This window comes from Mirounga angustirostris, unplaced genomic scaffold, assembly GCF_029215605.1.
Source record: "Mirounga angustirostris isolate CCGP_5_RB_7025 unplaced genomic scaffold, mMirAng1.0.hap1 SCAF_7, whole genome shotgun sequence".
NCBI classification, from domain to species: domain Eukaryota; kingdom Metazoa; phylum Chordata; class Mammalia; order Carnivora; family Phocidae; genus Mirounga; species Mirounga angustirostris.
Genome location: NW_026991715.1, coordinates 22,062,785 through 22,080,446, shown reverse-complemented (window position 1 = coordinate 22,080,446; position 17,662 = coordinate 22,062,785). Strand labels below are relative to the sequence as shown.

General features: G+C 43.0%; 2 protein-coding genes and 1 pseudogene across 3 annotated transcripts in view; 1 reads left to right on the top strand and 2 right to left on the bottom strand.

Moving 5' to 3' along the window:
* Positions 1–17,662, bottom strand: part of PHAX (phosphorylated adaptor for RNA export) — a 57,472-nt gene that overhangs the window by 19,710 nt on the left and 20,100 nt on the right. Inside the window, exon 5 of one of the 2 annotated variants that reach the window (XM_054511304.2) lies at positions 7,519–7,713. The exons of the other annotated variant lie outside the window; for it this stretch is intronic. Within the exon in view, the coding sequence (XP_054367279.1) occupies positions 7,672–7,713 (42 nt within the window). The 3' untranslated portion in view covers positions 7,519–7,671. Of the gene's footprint in view, positions 1–7,518; positions 7,714–17,662 lie in introns of those variants that run through there. 2 annotated transcript variants of the gene reach the window in all.
* LOC123854089 (small ribosomal subunit protein uS5-like) lies at positions 3,638–5,200 on the top strand (annotated as a pseudogene).
* On the bottom strand, positions 9,756–17,623 carry SPMIP10 (sperm microtubule inner protein 10). The gene is made up of 3 exons (XM_054511306.2): positions 16,613–17,623; positions 15,959–16,067; positions 9,756–12,419 (listed from the first exon to the last, which is right to left on the bottom strand). Exons 1-3 carry the CDS (start codon positions 16,696–16,698, stop codon positions 12,210–12,212), a joined length of 405 nt encoding a protein of 134 aa, XP_054367281.1. The 5' UTR covers positions 16,699–17,623; the 3' UTR covers positions 9,756–12,209.

Here is a 17,662-nt window from a genome sequence, read left to right as displayed (position 1 = left end):
TAGCAATGTTACTCCTGCTTCCATGAAAAGCGCGCAGCCACACATTGGCTCGGAGCCTGTTCGGAACGCATCAGATCTGAGGTATCGCCACATTCAGGCATTTTCATAAGGTAACCAAGCAGGTCCGATCTTGGCCTTGGGTGCCTTATCTATTCCTTCCTAATTAGGCTGTGCTTAAATGAACCATCTCTGAAAGGGCAAATAGATTATAGTCACGCAGAATGGCTTTCTTAAAATACTTCACCATAAAAATAAAAAAAAGCACCGCACCTCTTGCTACTTTCTCTACTGCACATTGATTTTTTTCCCCCTCTCTGTATTATCACGTTTTTTAGTTTTATAACTTTTCTTGGAGGTTATGATGGCTCTCTCTCTAATAGTGCCTTACTGACCTCATTTATAAAGGTAACTACCAAGTACAACAAAGGTAGTTCCAGTACAGGTAGATCCTGTCTCTGCATGCACGGCCTCTCTTGCGCACCTCATCTACTCCAATATAAACTGTGGAGAGGCAGCTCCCTAGTCTCCATTCGCATGGCTTTGATCCTAATCTGGGCCTTCTCACCTGGATGTTTTTCCAAACAAGCGTCCCCATCTCTTAATCTCCAATCCATCCTTTGAATTATTGACAGATACATTTTTCTGAAACCCTATTTTGATCATTAACATAACTCTCCAGAGTTATCTATTTTAATCATTTGTTTTAGCATTTAAAGTCCTCAATAAGCTGAATCCCTTTTCCTAAGATTCCCTTTTTTTTAAATTCCCTAACAGAATATTGCTCTGCCCAGGACATTCTCACCATCCTGTAAACACAATGGCTTTTTCTTTCCTCGCTGCCTCTGTTCATACATTCCCCGCATGTGGAAAGTTCTCTCTGGTTCTTCTCTGCTCACATCTCACCCATTATTCAAACCTTGCAACTCCTGTAAGCAGAGAGAGTTAGGGGTCCCCAGAAAAAAAGAAGCTTTTTTGACATAAGGAAAGTCATTTTAGGCCACCAGCCATCTTGTGAAAGAATGTAAGAACCGTGACCTTGACTTGGACTCAGTCACCTTAAGATGACTTTTGCCCCAAATCCATGCTGCATTCCCCATTGTGCAAGTTCCTTCATGAATATGTATGCACCCTTAGCTTAAAACTTCCCTGATTTTGTTGTTTGGAGAGACCCTGCTTTGGGAAAGATCTCTGGTGTTCTCCTTTACTTGTTGCAACTAAAATCCTTCCTTTTCCTATTTTTTGGCATGGTTCTATCTTTTGGCTCTACACGCACCAAGAGGCAAACCCAGTTTTGGGTAACAGTCCTGGAATTTGTCCTGATTTCTTTCATTCTATAAAACTTATTACTCCTCTGATAGGTGGCACCAGTCAAGGACTGGTCACCTAGCAATCACTTAGGATACAATGCACATGTAATTGTTTGAGAAACATAGAACAAGACCATGATCTTTGTCTTCCAATATCAGGATGGCAACGAGCCTTGCTGTACTTGCAAAGAATTCTTTTAACTCCCCAGGAACACCAAAGGATGAACAAGTTTGTTATCCTCAGCAAACAAAGAGCAGAGTTGTCACAACTCATTGCTGGGGGAATTAAGCATGTCCTATGTGACTCCACAGCAAGAAGACTCTTGGAAACTTGTGCCCACTATCCCTGGACTTCACCCCATGTGCCATTTCCCTTCACTGATTTTGCTCTGTATTCCGTTGTAATAAATTACAACCATGAGTATAACTATACACTGTTTTATGAGTCTTCCTAATGAATTACCGAACTTGGAGGTGGTCCTGGGGACTCTTCATGCAAGCCAAAGGACCGTTAGTGGAGGAATGGATAAAGAAATTGTGGTGCGTCCATATGCTGGACAAGCACTCAGCAATAAAGAGCCATAAACTACTGATACATGCAATGAATTGGTTGGATCTCAATGGCATTACACTCAGAAAAGCCAAAGTCAAAGGGTTGCAAACTATAGGATTCTATTACTATGACATTCGTAAAGTGACAAAATTATAATGTTGGGACATGGACCAGTAGTAGTGGATCCAGGGGAAAGGTGCAACTATCAAGAGGTGACATGAGAGAGTTTCTTTGTGGTGATGGAACAGTTCTGCATGCTGATGGTCATGATGGTTAATTGATTTCACAGAACTCTATACTCCTCCTTGTCCCCTCCCAAAAGGAGTGCATGTAAAAAGTGGTGAAATCCTAATAAATTCTGTATCTCCATACCTAAATTAATAGTGTTTTAACAAAATCAGTTTCCTGGTTTTGACCAATTACTATGGTTATGTAAGATATTATCATTGTGAAAGCTGAGTGAAGAGTGCATGAGAACTCTCTGTACTGTTTTTACAAATTCTTGTGAGTCTGAGATAATGTCAAAATATAAACGTATTAACAGAAGAGAGAGAGAGAGAGAAAGAAAGAGAGAGAGAGTGTGTGTGTGTGTGTGTGTGTGTGTGTATTTGCCCAACCTTGCCAGAGGAGACGAGAAGTCTGTAGAGAATAAACAGCATACTTTCTCCTCATGCTGCCAGAGAGCAGAGAGGACTCCCTTTTGTTTAACACCTGTTTGTCTTTTGTTCATTTTTAAAATTGAATCGCTAATTAAGGGTAGCAGAATATGCCATCCCCAAATACGTCACTTTGGCATAAGGATTATTTTGAGCTAAAGGCAATTGAGAAGATGTGAATACAGGAAAAGCTCTCCACCTTCCTTCCACTTGCCTAAAACAGGAAATCCATTTGGAGAGGTGTCCCCATCTCTCCTCTCTACCAGGGGACAGAAGCTGATCATCAGAGACATCTCTACACGCTTATCAGCGCAGAAGAATCTCTAGAACAAACCTTGCTTAAACTAGCCTTTATCTACCACTGATTTCTCCATATATTCTCTCCCCCAATCTGCAACTTGTATAAGTTCTAAGTCCTTTTATTTGTTTTGTCAATTCTGTACAAAATTATTATTATTGTTCTTCCGTTAAGATGCTGTAAGATCCAAGTTCTAACTGTTTTGAGTTACTCATCACCGGGTACTCCCATTTGTATGCATAAAGCATGTGTTAATAAACTTCTGTTTGTTTTTCTCTTGTTAATCAGTCCTTTGTCAGTCTAATTTACATGGGTCCAGAAGAAAATCCTGGGAAGATGTGTGAAAAAAGTTAAAAATTTCCTTCCCTACCCTCATCTTTTTCTTATTGATTTGAAGAAGCTCTTTATATATTCTGAATGGAAGTCTTCAGATTTATGTATTTCATCTTCTACCAATCTGTGACTCTTTCCTTGTCCACTCTCTTAATGGAGTCTTATGATGAAAATAAGTTTTTAATTTTAATGAAGTCCAACATTTCAATCGTTCCTTTATGGTTAGTGCTTTTATATCCAGTTTAAGCAATCTTTGCTCACTCCACGTTCTTCAAGTCAAAGTTGTCTCTGTTTGCCCCAAAATATACTCTCCACGACCAGTTTCTAGTCCAGCACTGAAGACTCAGCACTCCATATTTGGTGGTGCAGAATGGCTCTTCTCTCACTGTTGTTAGTACATTCTGTTTTCAAAAGATAGGTCTGAAGGCTTTAGGAAGGGATGGTAAAGACTCATTAACACACTGTATAGCACTAACACCCATCCATCAGAATGGGCCCTGACAGTGAACAGCCTGAACTAGTGATAGCAGAAGCATCATCCCTGCTTGTAGGGAGTGAACGTCATTTACCCGTAATCCAGATTCTCTAAGTCTGTTTCAGCTGTGTGGACGGTGGCTTTGATTACCTTTGGACCAACTAGCATGTTGAAGGACGGACTGGCTATAGCAGGCTTCTTGCATAGCAGCCCTTTCTACAAAGATGCAGTGTTATTTAGAGCGTGGTCCACGCAACATAAGCCTCACCGGGAAGCTTGTTAGAAACGCAAATTCGTGGGCCCCATCTCAGATCGTCTGAATCAGAATCTCTGGATGTGGGGCCCATAAATCTGCGCTTTAATAGAATTTCCAGGCAATTCTGAGGAATGCTAAATTTTAGGAACCATGGCAGAATAAAATTTCTTATAGAAATCAGCCAGCAACTTGACATTTATCCCCCAAATTAAGTACCTGGCAGCCTAATGTAGGCTCAAGAAACGTTTGATGAACAAAAACAAGAGTGTATGAACGAAACCAAGAGCCCGAATTAAAGACAGCAACCACATTTAATCTTCCTGCTATTCATATACGCTAACTTGCCAACGTGGGCTCCCAGTCTCCAGTCATTAAGCGTAAAGCAAAGGTCTGTGAAAAAAGCAAGTCTAGCTCACTTGTAATTAATCCTTAAAAAAAAAAAAAGAAATTACAGATTTAAAGTGTGATAATTGGTTGGAATATTTTAAGGTCTTTGTGAGAAGAATGCCATTTTCTGAAACAGAGAATTCACATTTATATTAGACAAAAAGTCCAGTCCTCAAAGAAAGTTCTTTGTCTTGTGCTGCTTCATCCGAGAGAACAGCAGGTGGCAGATGGCCCCGCGTGCTGCAGGAGGGCTGGTGGTCGGGGCTTGGGCAAGGCCACAGAGCTTTCGGAGACAAGGCCGAGGACGAGGAGTGAATCCCTGTCACCAAGCTGGGCCGCCTGGCCAAGGACAGGAAGATCAAGTCCCTGGAGGAGCTCTATCTCTGCTCCCTGCCCGTCAAGCCATCTGAGATCATTGACTTCTTCCTGGGGGCGTCCCTCAAGGAGGAGGTTTTGAAGATCATGCCTGTGCAAAAGCAGACCCATGCCGGCCAGCAGACCAGGTTCAGAGCATTTGTTGTCATCAGAGATTACCATGGACACGTCGGTCTGGATGTCAAGTGCTCCAGGGAGATAGCCACTGCCACCCTGGTCGAGCTTGCCATCGCCCTGTGTGGGGAGGCTACTGGGGGAACAAGATCAGCAAGCCCCACGCTCTGTGCTGCCCCCAGAGGCACGGACATGGTCTCAGCCCCTGTGCCCAAGAAGCTCCTGAGGATGGCTGGTATTGACAACTCTACATCTCAGCCAGGGACGACTTTGCCAAGGCTACTTTGGATGCCATCTCCAAGACCTACGCCTAGCTCACCCCTGACCTCTGGAAAGAGACGGTGTTCACCAAGTCTCCCTATCAGGGATTTACTGACCATCTTGTAAAGACCCACACCAGAGTCTCCGTGCAGAGGACCCAGGCTCCAGCGGTGGCCACCACATAGTTTTATACAAGAAAAATAAAGTGAACTGAGGCTCTTGGTCTTGTGGTTTTGTTTTCTACTATTTAAGAGTTAAATTTTTTCCTCATGTAAAAATGGCCTTTTAGGAGCACCTGGGTAGCTCAGTCGGTTAAGCATCCAACTCTTGATTTCAGCTCAGGTCAGGATCTCAGGGTGGTGAGATCGAGCCCCACATTGAGCCCCACATTGAGCCCCCGTCAGGTTCCGTGCTGGGCATGGAGCCTGCTTAGGATTCTCTCTCTTCCACTCCCTCTGCCCCTCCCCCAACTCCCTCTCTTAAAAAAAAAACTTTCTTTTCCGCTATGGTTAGGAAGTCCAGAGTCCACTGTTAACCCAGACAAATCATTGACAACAAAGTTATATCTTTATAATGGAGATGTTGACATAATATTAACTTCTGGCAATGCTGCAGGCGAAGTTATATCAAGGACAACCACACATTCTTCCAAGGTTACTTTCCTGGAAGGTAAATTTTTGCTTAGCAACAACTTACTCAAAAGATAATGGTGCATACCCATGTACAGTTTTATCAAGATTAATTGATTATCTTAAAAATTATGTCCTTAGACCACCCAACAGCAAAACACTGCCAGGGCACCCAATATATATATCGAGTTAGAGATACAGAATATTCCTTTGCTACAGGTTGTTATGGGAATCTAAGGAAGATGGACTGTGAATCCATTACATTTTGGCCCCACAATTAACATGCAATTTCATAATTTGGAATTTAATGATTAATGAAATGAAGCAGGAAAACTCATATTCCCAAAAAAGGGGCAAAATAAAATGTGTTGCATGAAAGCACATAAAGCCCTTTGAATACTGGTGGGGATGGGGGTGGGGGTTGGGGGCCTTAGAGTCAGGTGTGATGCAAGGCTCTCCCAAGATCCAAGGTACCCTTTCAGGGCCTCCTTAGGTCTCTCACTTCAGCCATTCAATAAACATTCACTGAAAGTCTGCTCTGTGCAAAGCACTAAAGTAAAAGCAAGGGGAAATACCAGGAGGATTAAGGATTGGTCTCCATCCTTCAGGACATTTATGCAGGCAGAATAGTAATATAAAGAGCCATGGAAGCCCAGAGCAAGGGAGAGTTATAAGAGTGAAGGCTTCATGGACAAAATACAGTTGAGCTGGACTTTGAATGGATAGATCAGTACATGGTTATACTAGATAGGGTGGGGACGGGGAGAGGCTATACCCAGGACAAAGCACAGACCATTCCCAGCAACGGTGGAGGGAAGCGACCTCAGAGAAAGGACAGTGAATACAAGCGTGTGGGGTGGTAGTGCATGTGTCATGGGCAATAAGATAACCACCATCGCTCCTTTCACTGTCCTGGATGCCAGACACTCTACCCATTAAAATGACCGGGCTTGGATGGTGCTGGTCCTTATATAACATCATGCTCTGGTGTTCAAATCATTAATGGTTTTATGAGTGTGTGTGTGTGTGTGTGTGTGTGTGTGTGTGGTCAAGTAGACATATCAGAAAGCTTACCATTTCAACCCTTTTTTTTTTTTTTGAAAGAGAGGGAACACAAGCAGGGGGAGTGGGAGAGGGAGAAGCAGGCTTCCCGCCGAGCAGGGAGCCCGATGCGGGGCTCGATCCCAGGACCCTGGGATCATGACCTGAGCCGAAGGCAGACGCTTAACGACTGAGCCACCCAGGTGACCCCCATTTCAACCCTTTTAAAGTGGTGTAGGTCCAGGGTGCCTGGGTGGCTCAGTTGGTTGGGCAACTGCCTTTGGCTCAGGTCATGATCCTGGAGTCCCGGGATCGAGTCCCACATTGGGTTCCTGGCTCAGCAGGGAGCCTGCTTCTCCCTGTGGCCCTCTCCCCTCTCATGTTGTTTCTCTCTCTCTCTCTCAAATAAATAAATAAATAAATAAATAAATAAATAAATAAATAAAATAAAGTGTATAGGTCCAGTGACATTGAGTACATTCACACTGCTGTGCAGCCATCACCACCAGCCAGCTCCAGAACTTTCCATGAATGATTTTTGAGCAGGAGCATGAAGGAATCACAGAGGGCATTAGCAAAATGACTAGTAGCAGCTTGCAGGACCACCTGAGCTGTCCTCACATGCTTACGGGGAAGGTGAGAGAGAGGACAGGGAACATGTGAGGAGGTTATTGCAAGTCACTTGGTGCGAGGAGGAGAGTAGATCCTCCCTGGGAAAGAAAGAGGGGATAGCCATGTGTACACCACTCTCCACCTACAAGGACAGAAGAGACTGAACGGTTTGGTCGGGGAGGGGAGCAGGACTCTAAAGTGATTTCTGAGACCCAGAAAACTGAGAATATGGGTGTATTATTTATTGATGGTATTTATCAATATTAGCTAATTTCAGAAATAGGCAAGGCTGGGAGAAAAAAGTAGGTCCAAGAATAAAAGAGCAGGGAAGATGAGAAGCTCCTCTGATGAATCTGAGACTCTCGGTGAGACAATTATTTGAAACATGCAGCTTGGAGTAGGAATTCCAGCTTAGCCTGCAAAAGAGATTAGAGGTGTGAATTTTTTGGTTTTCTCTGAGGCGAGAATATTTGAAGCCAAAATGGCATGTGAAATATGTTCCTCTTCTTGGCCGGGGGTCGGGGGGAAGAAAAGGAAAATGTTCCTGTTCTCCTTTTCAGGGAATTTCTACTTCCTGAATTCACTATATTCTTCCTCCCAGAAAAAGCTACTTTGCAACTAAATCAGCCATAGTTGCTAAAATGTAACTGGCAGGCGCCTGGGTGGCTCAGTCGTTAAGCATCTGCCTTCGGCTCAGGCTCAGGTCATGGTCCCAGGGTCCTGGGATTGAGCCCCACATCGGGCTCCCTGCTCTGCGGGAAGCCTGCTTCTCCCTCTCCCACTCCCCCTGCTTGTGTTCCTGCTCTCGCTATGTCTCTCTCTGTCAAAAAAATAAATAAAATCATTAAAAAAATAAAAATAAAATAAATAAAATATAACTGGCAATCTAACCCATATGCCCATCCATAGGCCTAAGAAAAATATATAAGTGGTATTTTGCGTCATGCTAAGGACTTTACAGGTAATCTGATAGACTATTTACAACAACCCTCTGAATAACTATCACTAGCCCCATTAGCTCACTTCAAGCCACACAGTAAGTACCAGAGTCAGAATTTGGCCCAGGTCAGCCTAACTATAAAGCCCATACCCTCCGAAGCACTTCCCTGATGGTTTTTAATTAGTCCCTAGAAAACATACGATTTCCTGTTTAAATGCGTACTCCCTTGTTCTCTCTTTTTCTACTTTCAATTTTTTACAGATGAAATAAAATTCTTCTGTGACTCTACAAAGAGCTAGGTACTAATGGAGTTAATCCTCAGGGTTCAAGCTACCCTTTGTTGATAAAATAGTTTGGAAATTTTTTAGTTATGGAGGCACTGAAGAATTTTTCTCTCGACTTCTATAATATTATAATCTCTCCAACAGCAAAGACAGTTTTCATTCATTAAATAAACATTTTTTTAAAAAAATTTGTTTTTCTTTAGCAATGCAACAGAGACCTCTTCTGGTCAAGAAGCAGAAGTCTTAGGCGGAGAACCAACGTGGGGAAAGTGAAGGCGGCAAGATGAAACACGAAACAGGTTTCGTCTAAGAGTTGACATTGACTTTGGGGCTGAACTCTGACAAGCAGAACAGAGAGAGGGATGATCCCACACATAGGGAGCAGTGTGTACAGGAGTGGAAGTGTTCTTTCTTTTCTGATGATAAAATACATATTTACTGTAGATAATTTATAAAGATACAGGATATAAGAATCATTCATAACTCTACCATCCAGAAATTATACTATATAAATATTCTGGTGCATGGCTTTCTGCATTGTTTTCTGGTGACATATATTCTTTTTTGTCCACAAAACTGCATAAATCCTGATTTTTCTTTTCTTTTTTTTTAATAAGATTTTTTTTTTTTTTATTTGACAGAGAGAGAGAGACAGCGAGAGAGGGAACACAAGCAGGGGGAGTGGGAGAGGGAGAAGCAGGTTTCCCGCGGAGCAGGGAGCCCGATGTAGGGCTCGATCCCAGGACCCTGGGATCATGACCTGAGCTGAAGGCAGATGCTTAATGACTGAGCCACCCAGGCACCCCTGATTTTTCATTCAGTGTTTTATCACACCTATTTCTCCATATTCTTTTTTTTTTTTTTTTTTAAGTAGGCTCCACTGGGCATGGAGCCTGACATGGGGTTGAACTCATGACCCTGATATCAAGACCTGAGCTGAGCTCAAGAGTCAGACGCTTAACCAACTGAGCCACCCAGTTGCCCCTTTCCATATTCTTAAAAGAAGAAAAAGATGGGGCGCCTGGGTGGCTCAGTCGTTAAGCGTCTGCCTTCGGCCCAGGTCATGATCCCAGGGTCCTGGGATCGAGCCCCGCATCGGGCTCCCTGCTCTGCGGGAAGCCTGCTTCTCCCTCTCCCACTCCCCCTGCTTGTGTTCCCTCTCTCGCTGTGTCTCTCTCTGTCAAATAAATAAATAAAATCTTAAAAAAAAAAAGAAGAAAAAGATGTATTCTGATAGCCAGGCTTCTCTTGGTAAATCATGTAAAAGCCAGAGGAGTTTCAATGAATACTTTTATATGGTCTCCATATTGCCAGGACCCCCATTAATGCACGGAGATGCACACAGCATGGTGAGTGGATTGCTGGCTACATTCCAACTCCTGCTCATCTTCTCAGCCAGACTCCCTTTCTCTGCCAGACCTGCACTTGGCGGCCCCTCAGCTTGTCAGGAAGCTAACTAGTAAAGTCAAATATGATCACCAATGTTCTCGGTGTGTGAAAAACACATCAATTGGCTTTTTTGACCTTGGAAATCCCAGAGATTTCTAGGCCCAAGATGGAGCTGCTCCAGCCCAGGATGTCATGTCAGCAAAACAAAGCTTAGATAACTGTCAGGTCCCTGAAAATGCTCTGCCTGATCAGAAATGCAGTATATCCCAAGCCAACTATGGATTGTGTACTTCCTCCCTTGTTTCTTATTTTTTTTTTTTAAGACTTTATTTATTTGTCAGAGAGAGAGAGAGAGAGAGAGAGAGCACAAGCAGGGGGAGGGGCAGAGGGAGAAGCACACTCCCTGCTGAGCAGGGAGCCCGACGTGGGACTTGATCCCAGGATTCTGAGATCATGACCTGAGCCGAAGGCAGACGCTTAACTGGCTGAGCCACCCAGGTGTCCCTGTTTCTTATTCTTTATCCTATAAAAGCTTCTTGCCTTCCACTCCATTCTGTAGTTTTCCTAGTAGAAGCAATCCACTTAAAGTGTTAAATAAAGTTTGTATCACCTAAACTGTCTTAATAATTTTTAACACCCTGTATATATACACTTTTTTTTTTTTACTTTATTTATACTTTAGTGATCTTTAAGTTGATGTCAGATGGACATCTTTGTCCTTTTTTATAACAGTTTCCTTCATGTGGTAATCATATATGAACACCTGGCTGGGTGAAGTATGGCTTAGACCGACTATGATCTTTTTTAAACTGTGGTAAGGGACGCCTGGCTGGCTCAGTCAGTAGAGCGGGCGACTCTTGATCTTGGGGTTTTGAGTTCAAGCCCCATTTGGGTGTAGAAATTACTTAAAAAATAAAAAGAATCTTTAAGAAAATTGTGGTAAAATATACATGACATAAAATTCACTTTAACCCTTTTTGAATGTACAATTCAGTGGCTATAAGTACATTTACCTTGTCCTGCAACTTCTCCAGAATTTTCTTATTTCAAACTGAAACCCTGTACCCATTAAACAGAAACCCTATTCTCCCCTCCTCTGCTGCTTTTGGTAACTATTACTCTTTCTTTCCCTAGGAATTTGATTATTCTAGGTATCTAAGAGGAATTATACAATTTTTGTCCTTTTGTGGACAAATTTAGCACAATATTTTCAAGATTCCTCCATGTTGCAGCATGTATCAGAATTTCAGGGCAATTTATGGCTGAATAATATTCCATTGCATGCATATACTGCATTTTGCTTATGTATTCATCTGTCGGTGGACACTTGAGTTGTTTCTACATCTTGGGTCTTGTGAAAATGTTATTAGGAACATTGACACACAAATATCTGCTCGAGTCCCTGCTTTCAGATCTTTTTTTTTTTTAAGATTTTTTTTAAAGTAATCTCTACACCCAGTGTGGGACTCGAACCCACAATAACCCTGAGATCAGAAGCTGGACGTTCTACCGCCTGAGCCAGCCAGTTGCACCCTCCCCCCCTTCCGCCTTCAATTCTATACCTAGAAGGGGAAGTCCTGGATCATAACGTAATTCTATGTTTAATTGCTTGAGAAACCACTACACCCTCCTCCCAGGTGGTGCACCATTTTGCATATGGTCATTTTTAGGTTGTTAAATTACACTCATCCATTTTTTGCTGCAGGAATACAGTGCTTGGATACACTGAACCAATACAAAAAAATACGCTCCAGCTGAAATCGTGCGGTGTATCATAGAGGTATCTGCCAAACACTTCAAATTACCATGTGAAATCATTGCCAGGACCCACGGCCTTGGTGGGGGGAGGTGTGTTGGTGAGGTGGGGCAGAAAGGTGGTGCTGGGGCAGGCAGAAAAGCAGTAGAAATAACTCCACATCCTGCCACTCTTTCTCAGTGAGGCTCCTCTGACCCAGAGTTTTGGAGGATGATGAACAGCAAAGGAGTGAGGAGAAGGGAAAGAAGAACACAGTGAGGATAGATGGTTGGATGGGATCCATCAGTTAAAAGTCTTAACTATTGGGTATGAAATTAGTTTCACTGAGAGTCTGCCTTGCCCCACCCCCCACCCTCTTCAACTCCGATGTTCTCAGAGCCCGTTTGCTTTCAAAAACTTGTATAATGGATCAAGAGTACAACTGACTTGTAGCCTTTAAACAAGTTGAAACTGTAGGGGAAACACAATGGTACAATGGGCTTAAATTTGTGGCGAGAGAAAGAGATTGAGATTGAAATACTGCGACACTTTATTCTTCCAGCCTCAGACCAGTCGCCTCCTGAAGCCGTGGGAGATCACAGTGCTTTGGTATCTGGAGAGTGGTGAATGCAGAGGCATATCGGCAATTTTTATTTCTGGGGGGCCTTTCTTCAAGACAACTTTCCGGTCTTCCCCATGGCAAAGCCTTTCGCTGTGATTCAAAAACAGAGAGTCTTCTAAAGGGCCAGCATGGATCCCACACGCTTCTGCGTGCTAAGGGGGGGAAAAAGATCCCACTGTAAATCACACCAAACAGCACTTGATTAGAGGAGGATGGAGATTCCTCAATGGTTTTTCCTAACTAGGGAAGGTCTAGGGGTGCCTGGATGGCTGTCAGTTAAGCACCCAACTCCTGGTTTTCAGCTCAGGGTCTTGGGGTTCAGCCCCGCGATGGGCTCTGCACTCAAGAATGCAACGCGGAGTCTGCTTGTCCCTCTCCCTGTGCTCCATCCCCTGAGCGGACTCTCTCTAATAAATAAATAAAATCTTTTTTAAAAATTAAGGAAGGTCTAGTGGACAGAGCACTATAACATCCCTTTTTAATTTTTATTTTTTTTTAGATTTTTGTTTATTATTTATTTGAGAAAGAGAAAGAGCACAAGCAGGGGGAGGAGCAGAGGGAGAGGGAGATGCAGACTCTCCGCTGAGCAGGGAGCCCGATGTGGGGCTCGATCCCATGACCCTGAGATCATGACCTGAGCCGAAGGCAGACGCTTAAATGACTGAGCCACCCAGGTGCCCCAACATCCTTTTTTTTTTTTTCTCTTTAAGGCGATGATCTCTAGCTCGTGTCTGGATCACCAGGAAGAGTGGTGTGGGCTGCTGACTAATCATGTAGTCCTTCACTGATTGTGGGACCTTGTACAAGTCACTTATCCCGCTGTGAGACTCGGTTTTCTCAAATATGAAATGGGTATTAGTCAAGGATTCTTTGAGTGTTGAATAAAACATTATATGTGAATGAAAAGACGTTGGCCAACTTCGAAGTATGAGATCAATATTCACTCTGCTGCGGCCCTAGGCCTGGAGAAAATAGCAGGCACTTGAGCCACTGTCTTACCTATGCATCTACTTCTGCGCTGAATCGCACTCTGGGGGGGTCTTGGGGTGCAGCCCCATCTCCACTAGGCTGTGTTCTCACTGTGGTGTTGCATAGTTACATCCTCTCCAGCGGGAAAAATGGTGAAGGTAAATGGAAGGAAGGAAAACATAGCTGGCATTCACCCAGGCTACATTCATTTCATTCAGTTCTCAATTTTCTTTTTTTTTTTCTTTTTAAGTGTTTGTATTTAGGGGCGCCTTCATGGCTCAGTCTGTCTTCAGCTCGGGTCATGATCCCAGGGTCCTGGGATGGAGCCCGGAGTCGGGCTCCCTGCTTAGAGGGGAGTCTGCTTCTCCCTCTTGCTCTGTCCTTCCCCACCTCTCTCTCTCAAATAAATAAATAAGATCTTTAAAAAAAGAGTTTGTATTTATTTGCAAGAGAGAGCAAGTGCGTGCGTGCGTGTGCATGAGTGGGGGGGGGGGTGCAGAGGGAGAGGGAGAGGGAGAAGCAGGGTCCCGGCTGAGCAAGGATCCCAGGACCCCAGGATCATGACCTGAGCTGAAGACGGACGCCAAGGAGGCGCCCCTCACTTAATTTTCATTTTTACTCTGTCAGGGAGAATTTCCTCTACACCAGTCACTAATATTATTTTTTAAATTGTCAGGAGTGCTGTCAACTTAATTGCACAAGTGAAACAGTGAAGAGAAAATTACGCTGGATTGTAGCTCTCAAGAGGGAGGTCAAGACATATTCAAAACAGCTTTTCGTTGTTGACTTCAGCTCAAAGTTTATACACCCCGTAATTCTGGCAAATGGAAAAGATAAAGTCAGCACTAATATTTTCACCATGCTCAAGCTATTTGCGACACGAAAAATGACTTGACAAGCCACTGAATTATAAGAAATACAGTCCAGGGCGCCTGGGTGGCTCAGAGGGTTAAGCGTCTGCCTTCGGCTCAGGTCATGATCCCAGGGCCCTGGGATCGAGTCCCGCATCGGGCTCCCTGCTCCTTGGGAGCCTGCTTCTCCCTCTGCCTCTCTCTCTCTCTCTGTCTCTCATGAATAAATAAATAAAAATCATAAGAAAAAAAGAAATACAGTCCAATATTAAGACCACAGAGAAGTCTTAATACAGGTAAATTTGATATGTTGAGTCTAGATTTCCTCCATTTTATATTTGTTTCCAAAATATCAGATAAAAATACATACAAAATAATCATTTCAGGGCTAATGGCAGCTTCATTTACTATATTGTTTGTAGTTTGTAAAAAAAATAATTAAGCTGTATTTTTGATATATTTTATATATCATATATTCATATTTTATTATGTTATCTCTTGGTAAAGTATATTCTTTTTTTTTTTTTTTAAGATTTTATTTATTTATTTGAGACAGAGAGAATGAGAGACAGTTTGAGCATGAGAGGGAGGAGGGTCAGAGGGAGAAGCAGACTCCCTGCCGAGCAGGGAGCCCGATGCGGGACTCGATCCCGGGACTCCAGGATCATGACCTGAGCCGAAGGCAGTCGCTTAACCAACTGAGCCACCCAGGCACCCGGTAAAGTATATTCTTATTCAAGCTTAATTGCTTAGCTGTTAGAAACTTACAAATTTATGCAAACCCTTTTCTTTCTAGGAATCCTAACTTGAAATCTCCTATTATAGTCTATTACAATAGATTCTATTCTACTTTTTTAAAAAATATTTTATTTATTTATTTGACAGAGTGAGTGAGTGAACACAAGCAGGGGGAGTAGCAGAGGGAGAGGGAGAAGCAGGATCCCGGCTGAGCAGGGAGCCCGATGCGGGGCTCGATCCCAGCACCCTGGGATCATGACTTGAGCTGAAGGCAGATGCTTAACAAGCTGAGCCACCCAGGTGCTCCTATTTTACTCTTTTTTTTTTTTTTTTAAGATTTTATTTATTGTATTAGAGAGAGAGATCTCATGAGCAAGGGGAGGGGCAGAGGGAGAGAGACTCCCAAACAAATCTGCACTGAGCAGGGAGCCTGATGCAGGGCATGATCCCAGTGGGATCATGACCTGAGCTGAAGGCAGACACTTAACTGACTGAGCCACCCAGGCGCCCCTGAGTTAATTCATAATTGCAAGTTGCCATTATGTGGAGAAAGGTAGACAGAGAGTTCTGAAAGCTTTGGGTGTATCTATTTTAAGTTTGTCTTTGGCCTCAAATATTTGAATAGATGTTGCTATTTAACTGTTCCTTGCAAGTTTATGTGAAAGTACATCAAATAGCTTATAGTTTTTGTCGGACAATAGAATGGTGGTTACCAGGGCCTAGAGGAGGGAGAAATGGGGAGACATAGGTCAAAGGGCACAAACTTTCATTATTAAGACCAAGTTCTGAAGATCTAATGTTCAGCTTAGTAACAATAGTTAATAATACAGTATTGTATCCTCGAAAGTTGCAGAGAGTAGACCTTAAGCTCATCAGAAGAAAAAATGAGTTAACACTGTGAGGTGATGAATGTGTTAATTATCTTGATCCTGGTAATTATTCTACAGTGTGTATGTTATCAAGTCATCATGTTGTCTACTTTAAATACATATATTTATTATTCCCAATAAAGCTGGAAAAAATAAATATAAATTTAAAAATAGCTTTTGTATAGTTACATATTTATTCATAGGTATATTAAAGTATATTATTTAACTATGAATTTTTTATTATGAACATTTATAGGAAAATACCTGCAGATTCACATTCCTGAATTTCATGTTTTCTTTCCAAGGCATAATGTAACGTCTTGGGATCATCCCTTGCTTTAATGAAAACCGTGGTAAATGAACCTCATTACACCTGAAGATTAGGAAGGCAGGAAGGAAGGATATCTGGTGAGTTCAATACACTCGTTTTAGCGTTATTCATGTGTTGTGTCCATGATGTTTGAACCCCCCCAGCTGCAGGACAGAGAGCTACGGCATTGTTTGAGGCTCATCTAATACTGAACCCATTAAAACTCCAAGTATCACCAAGATCAGGAGTCCGGCCTGAATATCTGTACCTCCAACTGCATGCTGTCTTTTACATCTTGCTTGCAGTGTTCCTTTAACCTGATACTAAGGGAGAAGGCAGTACACCATGATTTGCCCCAGGCCCGCCCGTGGCCTAAATATGTCTCTGACCAGCCACAAACAACAGCTTCGGAATTTAGTACCGGCTTTATGCTCAGGGCAGACTTGCTTTCCCTGCCCACCCACTGTTTCCCTCTGAAACATCAAGCTTTCTAGACAGATGCCAAGGGAAGCACAAAATGTTTGTCCTCATCTGTGTGTCACTCCCGGAGGGCAAACAAAACAAAACCGAACACAAAACCCCCAAACCCGGAACCCTCAAGTCCTCACTTATTAGAAGGCTTATATGAACTCTCCTCACAACAGCTGTTGGCAAGCTTAGGTAAGATAGGACAAGTGTCTTTCCCTGAGGCCATCACGGCCAGTAGGGAGAGACTTCTCTTCTAGAACTTCACTAACTCACTCCTCTAATTATGATGACATTGTTGCCTCAGACAGAACACTGTCTTGCTAACTTCACAGCAACTCAGAGCAGTTACATTAGCAGGTGATTAAGAACATAGAGAGCTTAGGGGCGCCTGGGTGGCTCAGGCGGTTAAGCGTCTGCCTTCGGCTCAGGTCATGATCCCAGGGTCCTGGGATCAAGCCCCACATCGGGCTCCCTGCTTAGTGCGGAGCCTGCTTCTCCTTCTCCCTCTGTCTGCTTCTCCCCCTGCTTGTGCACACACTCTCCCTCTGTCAAATAAATAAAATCTTAAAACAAAACAAAAAAAAGAATGTAGAGCTTAAAGGATGCTGGCTGGCTCAGTTGAAAGAGCGCATGATTCTTGATCTTGGGGTCGTGAATTCAAGCCCCCACGTGGGCTGTAGACAGTAAATAAACAAAACTTGAAAACGTAGTTTTTAAAAATGTGGAGATTAGGGCTATTTTTAGTGTTTGGTTTTTTTTTTAATATCCCTATGACTAAAACATCATTCTTTTTTTTTTAAATTTTTTTATTCTTATGTTAATCACCATACATTACATCATTAGTTTTTGATGTAGTGTTCCATGATTCATTGTTTGCGTCTAACACCCAGTGCTCCATGCAGAATGTGCCCTCCTCAATACCCATCACCAGGCTAACCCATCCTCCCACCCCCCTCCCTTCTAGAACCCTGTTTGTTTTTCAGAGTCCGTCGTCTCTCATGGTTCGTCTACCCCTCCGATTTCCCCCCCTTCATTCTTCCCCTCCTGCTACCTTCTTCTTTTTTTTTTTCTTAACATATATTGCATTATTTGTTTCAGAGGTACAGATCTGAGATTCAACAGTCTTGCACAATTCACAGCACTTACCAGAGCACATACCCTCCCCAGTGTCTATCACCCAGTCACCCCAT

What these genes read in the sequence shown, in the direction of transcription:
- SPMIP10 (XM_054511306.2), bottom strand. Translation starts at nt 16,698, where the DNA reads ATGGCCTCAGGGAAAGACACTTGTCCTATCTTACCTAAGCTTGCCAAC. An exon ending in TCATATAAGCCTTCTAATAA is followed by an intron (nt 16,068 to 16,612) that starts GTGAGGACTTGA and finishes CCTAATCTTCAG; the next exon opens with GTGTAATGAGGTTCATTTAC. An exon ending in TCAGGAATGTGAATCTGCAG is followed by an intron (nt 12,420 to 15,958) that starts GTATTTTCCTAT and finishes TCCCCCCCTTAG; the next exon opens with CACGCAGAAGCGTGTGGGAT.